The sequence below is a fragment of the Diadema antillarum genome, unplaced genomic scaffold (genome assembly GCF_040938485.1).
Source record: "Diadema antillarum isolate AM-2024a unplaced genomic scaffold, OU_Dant_1.0 seq00001051_RagTag, whole genome shotgun sequence".
Classification (NCBI taxonomy): Eukaryota; Metazoa; Echinodermata; class Echinoidea; order Diadematoida; family Diadematidae; genus Diadema; species Diadema antillarum.
In genome coordinates, this window is record NW_027271881.1 from 1,072,010 (window position 1) to 1,087,112 (window position 15,103).

Consider the following 15,103-nt stretch of genomic DNA (forward strand, 5'->3'; position numbering starts at 1 on the left):
AAAAGAATACGATTTCATGGGGACAACGTGTATTTGTATAACTCTTTAATGGCTGTCCTGAAGGATAAAGACATTTTGAAGAATTACGACGAAAAGTCTAATTTAGTAATGCTATAGTCCTACACTCTACCAAGAAAGCAGAACTCGCCACATATAGAGACCTGAAAAAATGGGTTATTGGTACCACCTGAGGTGGCAAAACCCCATCATAGGTTGATAAGCAGATCTATGCCCGACAAACAAAATGACACAAAAAAGAAGGGCCCCTGCCCCCCTCCCCCTCCCATTCTATCTTCTGCCTGTAATAGGCCTATACGTATAAGACCAGGAGGTGGAAAGAGGCTGTTCGGGCAGTTTAATTGAATGAAGATAAAAATATGCCTTAAATGCTAAATTGGACCACCCTGTCATACTCGTATAAGTGCTCAGTCGGAGCGTTACACTGGAATGTAAGTTATACCTGTAAAGTTTGGCAAAAATAATATAATGATGTATCTTATGGAAGGAACCAGCCTCCCACTTGCCGAGTGCCAAGTGCGAAGTTGAGTCATCACTTCAACTATCATGAACAACAGAAACTATATCGACACATGCGATAAAAAATGGTAGTAATATATCTGGATCTGGAGAATAAGGTTTAGAAAATTCACAACCTTTTGTCTTCTGGATTCTATTAAATGGGAGCCACTTGAACAATATTAAAAACTTTGCCCCCCTGTAGCCTGTATGCCCTACAGAATGACTGATGCCACTGCAAGTTTCGTTTAGGGAAAAAAAATGCGTTAACGCGCAATTCCGCATCATGCACTATTAAATGTTGGCTTTATTGATAGGTGATAATAACATTAACACGATAGTAACATTTTTACCAAATTCGGACCAATTCAACATACATCAACGTTTCATAGGGTTATAATATGAGACAATAATGGGGGGGGGCACTAGCTATACCGATCAAAACTATATGAAGTTTAGAAGAGTTTGTGAAGTACTCGCTATGCTGATAAAAAGTATGAAGTTTAGAAGAGTTTGTGTAAAACCAATGGGAGAGTTTTCATGAGATTGTGAGTTCTGACTTCATCAGCTCACCTAATTAGCACAGGCACTGGGGACTAGTTACAACTGACTGTCTCACGAAAGCATTTTAGGCCCTTTCGATTAAATCCCTACCACTCTCTTCATCTGACTGACTCTATCCTTTCTATCAAAGCCAAATTGACCATTGTTTGGAATCGCATTTAAAAGAAGAATAATACGATGCGGATGACTGACAATGCACGGGGCACGGACGGGCGACGAACGACGCAGGACGGACGACTGAGCGATGGTTGAAATAGCTTGCTGGAGTCGTTTGGTAAGGTGAGGTACTTGAAGTCTTTTGTTTGGCAAGGGATTATTTCCTGACTCCCTCACACAACACTCTCATCAAGAGGTCGTGCTATAAAAACAACAAAAGCGAGTTCAACATAGGAGCGGGAGGCCTATACGAAACTATAAATAGATACAAATAACCTGTGTTTAAAATTCACACAATTAATACTATATCATTCTCTCAGACTCTCTCCAGCACAGAAAAAAGGGAAACAAGCAAACAAATAAAATATATACATAATCAGATAATATCAATTCTGTTTTTGTAAATATGCCGCTTTCTTTAGGAAAGCTGTCACAAGTGAAGAAACATATACGGAAATTTGAAACTCGCCAATGCGCTAAGAAGCATAATAATGTAGGCTATTATATTACGGGGGAGTTTTTGACGAGTCGCTTTCTCGCCTTGTCGTCCTGACCAAGGCATGAAGGTGAGATTCAAAGGGGAAATCCTGTCAAAATATAAGTTGTAAATTCCTTATTTGTTATCCGATTTCGATCAAAATGATACCGTTGATCTCGTAATAGTTTAAATAGTAAGTGGTCTCCTCCACCTTCTCGCCCATAACAAGGCACACATGTGCTTTCCTAGCAGAAGCTTTCTTGCTATCCTCATCGTCCTAACAAAATGTCAATATTAATCGGTTTCCGAAGGATGCTTTAAAGCCCTTTCTCCATAACATAATAGATAACATGAAAGGCCCGATTTAACAAGTCACTGTCTCGCCTTCTCCTCCAAGGCGAGCGACTGGATAAGCGGCTTGTGGTAAAGTTGCCTTCTCGCCCTTCCTTTATCCTTGCGACGGACTGGTGACTATACGTGAGCTTGAACAAGTCACCATGGCGCCGTGAGAAGTCGGCGCCTTGTCCGACGTGATCATGCACATTCTCACCCCATGTACAGGCTTCAGTATAAAAGCGATCCTACGTATAGACAATAGATCACTTCTGCTTCTCAATCTTTTCTTAACCCGAGACAAGCTTCAGCTCCTTTATATATTTTTTTTTCGAATCCAATTAGATCGAATAGAAATGTTTTGTTATTCATTTTTTGGCCGACGTCGCGGCCCACCGGTTGAGAAGCGCGGCGCGGGATAACACGACAGGCTCTACAGCATCAAGTTTGTCCGTTTGAAAACTTGGCAAGTTTTGGTGCGACCGGGAATACGGGTCTGAATCCTATTATGCGTTCTCACGATGTCATGCAGGTGGTGATCATTACCTGTAGGCCTACATTGTAAATGATCAACACCCTCATTCACCAAAACAAACCAGAGAAGTGATGTGCGCGGTATAGCCCCTTGTTCCGGTTTACCTTCTGTATGGTATTCATTCATGTGTCTTTTGATATCGTGAACACTAAGGCTTTAGTGGCAACTGTTATCAGGCCCTTATTATTCTCCGCCAACGATATGTATTATGCCATGTGAGCATGTGAATGTGGATGATAAAAAAAACTTCAAATTCAAATTCAACTTCAACTTCAACTTGTCACCAAAAACACCAGTCCTTATTATACCTCTCTATCTTCCGGCAATATTATGTTCTTTCAAACTCTTTGTGATTGCTCATTACAGCGTCCACAACATCACAACTTCTTTTCAATATAGTAAGAACCCATTTCCCTGCATTCAACTTGGTTTCCACTTCCAGTACCAGAATGTCGTTGATGGTATTGTGTGCTCTGATTCTGAGTTATACAGTGCCATCGAAGATCCAGGTTAGCAAAGCTAAAAGGTGTAACTGTACTATTCGTCGCCTTGCCTTTGTTTTTAAGCAGCTTCCTCTCTTATTGGGCTACCTCTTCACAGAGGTTAATCTCAGTACATTGTTCGTTTTATGCGAAGGCAATCTGTTATCTTCTAGCGGGGAAGCGAAGAACAATCGGGGCGCACATTCTAGGGCGTCCGACAGAAAATCACTTTCAGCTGTTGGTCCTTTATTATATAACAGAGAATCTGGAACAAACACTCCACGCACTTATCCAAGAAAGATGACGTTGCGGAAGAGAAAAGAGGAATGCACACGAAAGATCTCGAGCGAATTACAGTAGCGAAGTCTTGTAATCTCCTTTCCATATGATACCCATATACTGACATACACACATACTCCCAGGAACATACAAATGACACAAACAATATAGGTATAGTATAGGCTTATTCATACGGACATACAAACAACCAGATGGTATAATGTCTGTGAAGCGGGACCATTCGCGAAATTTTGGTGAAAGTTGCTAAATAGGTATAAACAACCCTAAAACCATTATCTCAAACATCGTTAGATATTGCTGAAAGGTGTGCTGGGCGCGGTTTCTCTTCAAACTTTGCGTGAAGTTTACACATGTACTACAACAAACACGCCCATTGACGAAAATGAATTCGTGTCAATGTCACGTGACAGAGTTGTATACACCATTAGGGAAACTTTCCCCTGCCTCCCGTTTCAACGATTGGCGACAGCGGCCAAATCCGAAGGCACGGAACTGAAAGCGAAACATGACTGTGCTCACGACAGATTCACCCTTAGATGTAATAACTACAACAAACAGGGGGAAAGTCGTTATTAATAATTGCTACTACACTTGCAAACAAAAAGGTGAGAATCCTTATCAAAAAAAAGTACAACTAATATTAAGAAAAAGGTGCAGCGATATCACCACCTTAAACAGATATTGTATTGGTCTCTATTCAAGAAAAAAAAGTGAGATCCGATTTTGTTCTTTTTGCTAAGGATGCTATTAGTTTTGTAACGATTCAATATTACATGCCTTCATGAATTTGCAAAAATACGGTAACGTTCATAACATTCTTTACAGCTATATACAGAGAAAGGTGAATTTTCATTAATGGTTTCATATTTAGCATACTACGCATGTATTAACATCTCAAAGCACACACACACAAAATCAATGTTGGAGTCACATCCTATACTGATCTCGTGGAAGTCATATTAAATGAAATAGATTTCACGCTGAAAATCAAAACGACAATCGGTATTAGTTTTAGGGTAAGAAAAGATACATTGATGCTACCCAAATTCACATCGGCGTTTTGTCAACATGATGTTGGAACCGCGCCGAAAATTACTGAGTAAGAAACTCCAAGTGGTTATAGATAATTCCGTTTTATCAAAGTTGTTTCCATCGTGTTCGCACTCAAGTTTTCAACACCACCCTGAAATAGATGATTGTTGTAACAACCCGAATATCTATACTTCTTCTTATTTTATCAACAATACTTCATTGTTGAAATCTAACACTATTGATACTCAGTTTAAAGTTTAGCCAGTCAGGATTACCTTTGAACGATAAAGGAAGATTGCGCCTATCAATCTGGTTTCGCTGCCTAATGAACACACCATGGGCACACAACTTTTCTTCACATGACTTGATAGGGAGCTTAGGGCCTATATACAACACTGGTTGGTGGCTCTATACCTGTTTGCTGATACGTATAGTATACACTGTACTTACTGATATTTCCATTCCACTCAAAGCATAAAAAAGAATATCGTCACAATATTCGATAACAGTATGTATAAGTGGCAGTACTTGAGATTGTCCAATTTACGTGAGATTAGCGCAATGGATAAATAAAATGACTTGACATTTCAAGTAGGCCTACATCATAGAAGTTTAATGACGCTCTTTCTACACCTTTGACACTCTCGTACACAGGACACACATTTGTTATATGCCAATATTCAATATTGTTATCAACTGCGATTCGGTATTGAGGTTGGAGTTGATAAAAAAGGACATGATCATTGATCCCCTTACATTTTACCGTGTGGTTCCAGCAATGTAAAGTGTGACATCACGTAGACAATGACTAACTCTTGTTTATTGTAATAGACGGCAGCAACTTATCGGGTGACGAAAATGTAAAAAGAAAAGAAAAGAAAAGAAAAAAAGGGCAATTTGTCGGCGATATCATAAATGCTTATACATCAATTTAAACTTCACAATTAATTTCACATGTGCAGGCCACCCTCATACACATTCACGTCCACACTTTTGCAATTCTAATGTGCCTCTGGCACAGACAACTCAAGAAAACCAAAAACACTTTTGTTTTCATTTTCATTTCCCCTTATTGATGTAAAGTGTTCGGTCACGGGTATATTGTTTCATCGTGAGAGGAATGACGCTATCAGCGATACTGATAGTTCAGTTGCAATATAGAAAAAAAAATACAGTCCAGCTGTACAGAAAAATAACTTTATCACGATCCCCTTAGTACACATTACTACTGATAAGAGTAAACTGCAATACCTTTGACTGGTTTGTGTTTGAAATCTTTAGCTGGGTGGTTATATTAACGCTAATCAATGGCATCTTGTACAATCACTCCCTATTGCAAGCGTAATGTAAACATCGCGTATTAAAGCTCAGTGTGTAGTTTACTATATATTTTAATCATACATTAACAAAAAAAAAACAAACAAACACCGAAACCTTATCATTGTTTTCTACTCCTCGAATACTCAACAATCACGAGTTCGATATTCCAGTACAAGAAGTGACGTTTTCCGTCACTTTACATGTGTAGCAGGTACGTATTATACCAAGGAGATATCACTACTTAATATAAACGCTCATGCATAAATACACGCCCAACAAGCGAGAATATGCACCTCCCCCCCCCCCCCCACACACACACACACAAACACACTACCCCTCTCTTCCAACTTCATTAAAGATTCGCCCCGCTCATCTTTCCTACAATCCTGTAACAATAGAGTATTTGCAGTTTCCCGACCACGTAACGGGCCAAAGTCAATGCAGGAAGCCATCGGTGAATGAGGAAGGTATAATCTTTAGAATGAAAGGAAAAGCGCTTTTCACCATTGTCAAAAGGACAATAGGGCGTTCCACCATTCACAGGAATTTGAATAGAAAGAGGTCAAGTTACAGTGGTGACGCTCCACGTATACATTACATATTGATGAAGTCGATTGCAAGAAATGGAAGAAATCCGTTACCTCGTCGTCGATATAGTTAACATAGATTCCCTTCCTATAATGCATATCAATTTTTTAATCTTCAAAATGTTAAAATACTTTTCTATGTCCGATTTTGATAAACCTAGGCCGTTTCGTTTGTTACTCTCTAATGAATTTTAACTTAAATAGGCCGCTTTAACTATATATAATATTAAGGTCAGTTGCCAGTATCTATAGAATCTGTATAATATCTGCTATTAACACAGCAACAATAGGATATGTCAGTTATCGTAAGTTAGTTAGTTAGTTAGTTAGTTAGTTAGTGAGTGAGTGAGTGAGTGAGTGAGTTAGTTAGTTATTTAGTTAGTTAGTTAGTGAATTAGTTAGTTAGTTAGTTAGTGAATTAGTTAGTTAATTAGTTAGTTAGTTTGGGTTTTTGTGTGTTTTTTTTTTCAAAGACCCGCTTGGTCCATGAGAGCCTCAACTCTATTTACAGGGCCTTTTCCTCCCAAACGCTTCAAAACCCAAATGAAAAGACTTGGCTGTCAGCAATTTGCGCTGCTAATTAACCAAAAATGTTGGTGTTTTTTTTCCCATCCTAACTTATGGAAGAGCGCGTGCTTCGTTAAACGAAATGCAAACAACACTGAAAACAAGCAACAAAACAGGGAATCTTTTCCCCGGTAAAAATGAGGAAAATTAATCATGTAGGCCTACTTATAGATTACATCCTGGAAAATACTGCGACAATGTATGTCATCGATCGTTACTGCTGCTGATATAGATAAGAACACTCGAAATTGAAGTCTTTAGAGAGTGTACCACTGAATATTGTGACAGAAATGACTAAAAAGAAGAAAAGAAAAGAAAACCTACTGAGTTCCACACTATTCTAATCTGTGAGAGTCAGATTCGAAGTGAAATATTGATTATGGGGCCTACCTATAACTCGCGTTGACTTGATAGAGAAAAAAAAATCAGACGAACATACAGTGGTAGCAATGAATAAGATCGGACTTGAAAGAAGAAACAGGCACTGAAATTTGAATTTGCCAGATGATTTCACCGAAAGTGATATCGTCGCAACCACACATCCGTTACGCAATTTTCTTTTATTGCTTTGTGCGCAAAAAAAAAAAAAAAATCATGAAAATTAAGAGTCGATTTATTTGGTAGACTGTATTATAATCCACTCCCCTTTAGAGTGCCATTGTCATGTACCCGCAGCTAAACGGACGTTTGGTGAGAAAACATTTTGTTTTCTTTTCATTCTGTTCGATTTCATGTCAAAAAATGAAACAGAAGTGAACGAAGACTTGTGCTAAGATCAACAGGAGTCCTATGAGCTAAACCATGACGTCATCACTACGTTCCATTTTCAGCGTGTGGTTTTCACCAAAACACTGTTTCGTGGAAACATCAGAAACTTTCTTTTTCTTTTTAACTTCAGGGCCCTGTTGCAAATGAAATGAAACATAAGCCAGAAAATCGAATATAAGTCTGGCATCAGCCAGTCACTCTTGAGTAATCAGAGACTTAAGTTTGATTTTCTGACTTTTGTTTGAACAGGTCCGAGCCTTCTGAAACTTTGCCATTCTGTTCTGTTTGTTTGATCTCATTTACTTGGAGGAGCCAACCTGAAAATGATTTAGATTAGCCTTGCATCGCAATATCTATTGCAAATGATATATACGAACGCCTTGGCGGGTGATGAAAAAGCTGATGATTCTGTGTGATGTCCATGCATATTATACGAGGCTGATTTCGCGAAATGCTGCAGGTCGGAAGGCTCGTGATGTCAAAGTAATCATAATACGTGTATATTTAATTATCATATACAGGAAAGATCTACAAAACTTCACACAGTATAGGAGTTATATGACTTGCTTATAGTTGGAAAAACACACACACACTACTATACCCTTGTTGCAAGAATGATACACAATCAAATGAGACAATTAAAGGACAAGTAAGACAAGTGTTCACCTTCATATACATGTGAATTAAGAGAATGCAGCAATATCAATTACACACTGGTGAGAGTTTGAGGACAATCGGACAATCCGTTCAAAAGTCATGAATCTTTAAAGTTTCAGTGCCGCAATCGCTTGATGAGAAGACTATTACAGCTTGTGATGTCACTGTGTAGAACGATATAAAGAAAATATAAAGAAAATACTACATATTTTCACTTTTCTCGCATCATAAAAGAGCACTTGACTTGCCTCTTTCAGAAGGCTGGGGGAATAAATTGCCTATATCATACTTAAGTAACAACTCGAGGGACTTTTTTTTTCATATAATGAAATTTCGTTAAATTCTTTTTATATCTTCCTTATCTATTATCGTCTTAAGCATGTGACATCACAAGCTGTAGTAGTCTTCTCAACCAGCAGTAACTGTGCAGAAAACTTTAAAAAATCATAACATCTGAACGGATTGTCCGATTTCCCCCGAACTTTCACGGTTGTGTTCTACTATTGCTGCATTCACTCAATGCACATAACTGTAAATGAAGGTGAACTTATCAAAAGATTGTGGGGCTAAGAAAACCAACTAAAGAGGACTTTAATATCTGACAGCAAAATACCTCTCCAACAGTCGCATCTACAATGCAGTTTTGTATTCATGATTTAAAAAAAGATGGTATTCCATAGGGCGTGGTGAATGTTTCCATTTCATTTTCCTATAACACATAACATCTCCCATAAGAATATGAAGAAGTACCGAGTCGTATGAGACTGGTGTCAGGGCTCAGGAGGGACCGAAAAGGTTGCCATTCCTGCCATTAAAAATGACACTGAAGAGTGAACATCGGGGGGGGGGGGGTGTTTCATCAACGTTTGTCAGCTCTGACAACTTGAATCACCATAGTAACAGTCAGTGACAAGAGCATCTCAGCCAATCAAAACCAAGGATTTTGCTGAAATTGTCAGCGCTGACAAACGTTGATGAAACACCCCCCAGAACATCCCATCTCGTACTCAAAACCTTTTCATAACATCTGTCCTCATTGCTCGGGAGCAAGACACTAGTGATGATACTACTCTACGTATACACGAATCCATGCACAGTCAATGTTAAAGCATTAAAGGGATAGTATGGTTTTGGTTGAGATGGGGATTCATTCAGGTTTTAACTTTCTGCAAGATAATTAGAAACCCTTTATATGAACTCTTAAAGAGGAATTGAAAGTTTATTTGATGCAAATCGCGTTTGAAATGACTGAGATATCCCAAGACAAAGAGGTCCTAATAACGGTGGGTGCCATCTTTTATTAGAACCACTTTGTTTTTGGATATCTCAGCCATTTCATCTAAAACCTGTTCACCTTCATATACATGTGAATTAAGATGCTCGTTAATATTTCATATAATTGGATTCTCATTATCTTGCAAAAAGTTACAATCTGAATTCCCATCTCAACCACAACCACCCCTTTTATTCTGGCTTAATTGTATAGTGCATACTACTTAAGTGTTTAGCTAAACTAATTCTACCGATCATTCAATAATACCTAAAATCTTGTGAGGAATCAAATTTAACTTACGCCATGCATTATGAAGTAAAAAATGATTACAGTAAGACTGCAAATAAATCAAACACAACCGACAGTGTTATCATTCTGGACACTCAAGTGGCATAATATGACCACATTATAGGATTACTTCTAAGACATGATCGAAATCATGCTGCTCAGACTCTGAACGCCCATATAAAACTGATAAACTGTAGCGAGAATGGAATATATAGGCACGAATGGTCCTGGTAACAAAACGGAACCGCCAAGTTAACGCTTGTTTCATTTGTTAATTGATCGACGTTGTAGTGGCAATGTGTCATTTTTCACAGATTATGATGCCTGCATACTGATCACAAGTTATGATAACCAATACATCCAACACCCTGCGAGTTAACTTACATGAAGATGGTGCAAAATGATAGAATATAATCTTCGGACCAGCGTGACGTATAATGCGACACTGTACGTGAATGGGTATAGGGAGAGTATCTCCATGATAAGCAGATATCTGGCAAATAAGATGCATGTTAGGGGCATCGACAGAATACAGTCTTATTTTAATTTGCGCATCTCACTGAATATGTCGATGTAAACTGACTTGAGTCAAGCAATACTGGAGTTTATAGACCCCATAGTAAAGTGCAATTGCGTAATTTCCTTCATCATCGGCATCATATACACCTGTACAAGGGTGCTTAAAAAGGCTTACAGTCCAATCTCCGGAAACCGTGAAATGAGGCATCGTATAGGTACTCTCGTGTATGTATGCTTCACTAGGTAGCAATAATTGAAACGGTCGAGGGTTTGAAGCCTTAGCTCCTTGCCTTAACCCCATCTGTAGGCTCCATATGCCCCCACCTGTAATAACGGGGACCCGGAAGGCTGCCACAGATGAAGACCAGTTCTTGACCTCCATGTAGGTCGTGGCTATGCGCACAGAGGTGGGAGTGGCTCTGACGGAAGTGGGGACAGTGCACATCGCCATACTTGGAGCTTGGTAGATAATTCTCCGGAAACATTTCTTGTATAGCGTTGGAGGTGTGTTGAGACTGGTGGCTGGCTATTTAAAATTTGTCAATTCTAGATCATGTAACAAACTTTGAAACCCTTCTAGTGATGGTGTACAGTTACAAGAGAGGTCGGTCATTGGATTCCAGTGTTTGACTGTTCTTGGGAGGAAGGACATAGCATGATTATGTACATACGTCATCGATCCTGACACAATTTAATCTTGAACTGTTTGCCATTCCCCCATCGAGGTCGGTCAAGCGTGGGTAAACAGTATAAGAGTAATGATAGCCACTTTGCCCTTCATCATTTTGTACAGGCAGGTGACCCTTTGGAGTGGGACCCATCCTATAGCCATTCTTTGAGAGTTGTGACACTCGTATCTTTCCGATTGGTGTTTATAAATACTTAATCTTCTGGCAGCGCTTTGAACACCCTCAAATCAACTTATTTTTGCTGGTGTGTCGTGATCTCATCCCGCGTTGATCGCATACGAATAGCGTAACAAGCGCGGTGTATATTTTTTTCCCGTGGTTTAAACAGAGGTTTATAGATGAAAATTCTTTTAAAATTAAGTGTCTTCACTTTCTGCTATTTGACTGGCCTAGTCCATCTCATGTCGTTTTGAAGAATAAATCCTACATCATTTAATGTTATGCTAACTCTCAACAGCTCTCTCTGACCCTATGAGGGTATAAGTGTGAAGTGTGGTGCGACAGAAAACCAGAGGTTCCTTAGACAGTTGCGTAGGCCCTACTGAATAATTAAACTGTTTAGCGAACCAAGGCGCGTGCATGAAAAAGGAAGCAATGATGCGGTCCTATATTGATCGACAATAGCTTCTTCACTTTAAGCATATTGTTCAGAGGGCCCTGCATCAGTATTCTAGTATTGTCAGGAACTAATTGATCATACACCTGGGACCGACACATTGCTAAACTAGTGTGGCTTGAAAATCTTGTCCAAAAATACACCCACCGAGTACAGGACTGAATCTTGGATCTTTGGTCCTGAACTTTATCCATTATGTATCAATAAAGGAAAAAGTATATGAATAAAGTTTTTCAGAAACCCAAAATTAACATCCTCAGAACTGAAATCTACAGCATGAATAATGTAAAATCGTCAGTAAATTACGCTACAAGACTGTAAGAAGATCCAAAGAGATGCCATAATAATAAAATCTTATATAGTAAGAGCCTGAATCTACTCCAAAAAGTAATTGGCTTGGAAATGAACTCCTTTACTAAGAAATTGTATAATGCTTAATTATTCAAACATTCTTTTGTCAAACAATCTGTGAGGGTGACTACAGCAGAACTGGTCAAGATCCATGAGAGGACATAGAGAGTCTCGGGTCAACACTCCCCTGATGGCTGTTGATTATACACTCACACACATATTTACACTCACAAACACAAAGGCACACAACTCTTACACACATAAGGTAATGAATAAACATTGATAATAGACACTTCTCTGCAACTATATATCCGTTTTTAACATGCGCGAAAAACAAGTGCATGCACTTATCTTGCATACCCTATACCCCAACTCCATATTCAAAACTGATAATGCAAAAGCACGCTAAATCAATCTCCGTCTTGAATGGTATTATGCTTGACTATGCCATCAATGTTGGAAATATTTACAATGCATCACTTGTGCTGAGGACATTTTTATGCACGCCTATAGCTTTGCTCGCTTTAAGGAAATAGAACAGAAGCGCAAGGGAATATGAACTGCCAAGCTCAAGTATGTATACGCATTCGTCGTACACGTGATCGATCACGTGGAATATCGCGCTTTCGCATCAGGTTTCGCAGTATAAACAAGGGTGTCAAAGTACTTGTACGACTGTCAGCGCGGCGTACAGCGGTGACGGCTGGCTGCCGCGATAGATATGCTGTAGGGAGTATAATACTCATCCATCGATTACGCAACGAAGAGAAGCATTAATTTTCCTAACATGTCATGAAGTAGAGGAAATCAGTGAAATCTATAATATTCCCTTCGTTGATACATCGGTCTTTTGTGAAGTGCATGGTTTCGAGACGGAAATTCTACTCCCACCTTGCACCACCATGCACCAAACCTATCCCTCATGGTATTTCCTCCATTTTTATACTTAAAGTATTTCCTCTAACTGGTAGACTGAACACAGTCTCCTGTATCGCTCTTATCCCATGATAATGTAAGGAAGATTCAATGTTGAAATTTTCTGAAGAAGCTGAAGGTATAGCTCCTTACTGTTACAATGAATAATGGACATCGAACTGACCGACGAACTCGTCCCATATCGACACCTGGCCTGTGCGGCCATGGCTCGCAGGACGCTTGGCGAATGCAGGGTGAAATCAACTACAGCTATACAAGTAGTTCTAGGCTACTAAAACCCAGCTCTCTTGGTTGCTCAAACAGCAAAATAAAAAAAGAATAGATTTGTCCAAAATGATCGGATAATCAATAAAACACTACATTTCATTTTTCGTGGCGACCGAATCACATTTCGAGCAGCCCCTCTTGTAAGTTGTATCAGAGGCTACAGAGCTATTGTATTATATGGACGAATGCGAATACTCACCGAGCGCAAAGTCACTGATGTCATATTCATGTTGGAGCTTGACAAAGATTACCCCGAAACTGCTTAAAATCCCAGTCACGGGCAAGATTAGGAGGAAGGTGCAGAAAGTCACCAACCATCCCCATGAGTTCTTCAGACACCAGCAACACATCTTGCCGCTGGATGATGAGGGGATGAGATGTCAATTGCTGGGCACGGCTTGTTATTGATGAGGTGGTTATTAGCTATGTCTCGAATAGACCCTACGTCTTGTGTAACGGATTCACTAACGGCAAAACATATGTGATATTTCCATCAAGCATGTAGTAAACCCGTAATCCTAGGGAGAAGAACCTCGTTGCTGTGGCTAAATGATGATGAAATCAACATGTTCACGCGCCTCGTCCCCTGTTCAAAGACTGGTAATTCTCCCAGCGAGCTCGCGCAATGGACATCAACGGCGCATCAGTGGGCGGTACATCGAGCGCGATTGTCGAATGTCGCAATAACTAGCGATCAGCTGGCAGCCGCTTTGTGTGAGCGGGGTGGATCAGCTGTTTGTGCCGTCGACACCCTCATAAATACAATCGCGCATAATAAGGGTCAATCTGACGTCAGGGGTCATGCGCGAGACGTAAGCCAATCGCGCGTGCTCAGGTAAAAGAAGCCACCAAACGCTGTTGTTATGGTCGGTCCGAAGCTAGTCTGATTTACAGACCCACTATGTTTATTTTATTTCCATGTGGATTATGGGGCAGGTGAAGACGCATCTGCATTACACTCTTAAAATCCTTGTCCACATTTTGAAGCAAATGAAAATTTGATAAGATTTGACTGATAACTAATGACATTTCTTCTAAAAGTTGGGCAAGGTCAGAGGAGAAACCATAATAGCGAAGATGCAGAAGACCTTCAAGCTCTTTGCTTTCTGGTTGTAAACATGCGGAGGCCCAGCGGGGTGACCTCCCTCAGATGCCTGTTTGTTTTCACGCAAAACGTAGGACTGTAGCCTGTACTGTCATTTACCATTTATGAAGGTAATTTTGTGAAGACTGATGGTGTATCATGAAATCATGTTGTTTTGACTGAGAAACTAATTGAACATTGCGAAAGCAGAAGAAAGAGGAGACCTTCACCGCATGTCCCATACAGGCCTCTTGCTGGTTTGCATGTCACGAGAACCTTGGGGCCTACGACGGCAGATGTCATACAAGCAGAGATACAAAGATAACTAAGAAAAGAAAAACAGATATGAGTTACAGTATTGCCATCCTTCCGCCTTACAGTGGTCCTCTTAACAGATATTAACTTACATGACCTTCAATTAGAACGAAGAGAGAAACAAGACTGCTATGATCTCGAGCTTATGGTATATCAAGCACATTGGTGAGAAGAAACCATTTAAATTTTCAGTTTTTGTGAAATGAGCCATACGTACTTTTAATCATACATGTATTACACATCTTTTGAATAATCGATTAGGAATTCGACCTTATTGTTCTGTCCCGGAAGCGACCCAAAAATTACACAATAGAATGCAGAGGCCGGGTCACGGAGGATTATCAATAATTCGATTATAAACATGTCAATTAAATGGATGTCTAAACTTATTAACAACTCTGATTAGCATCAAGCTAACGGCAACATGTCTCACATCACAGATAAGCAATATTGGCAAGAGTCCAAGAAAA

At 39.6% G+C, this 15,103-nt stretch overlaps 1 protein-coding gene across 1 annotated transcript in view; it reads right to left on the minus strand.

Moving 5' to 3' along the window:
* Positions 1-13,921, minus strand: part of LOC139743118 (uncharacterized) — a 28,299-nt gene extending 14,378 nt beyond the window's left edge. Inside the window, exon 1 of the mRNA XM_071653622.1 lies at positions 13,434-13,921. Coding sequence (XP_071509723.1) covers positions 13,434-13,584 — 151 coding nt within the window. The 5' untranslated portion in view covers positions 13,585-13,921. The remainder of the gene's footprint in view (positions 1-13,433) is intronic.
* Positions 13,922-15,103: the final 1,182 nt, after the last annotated feature.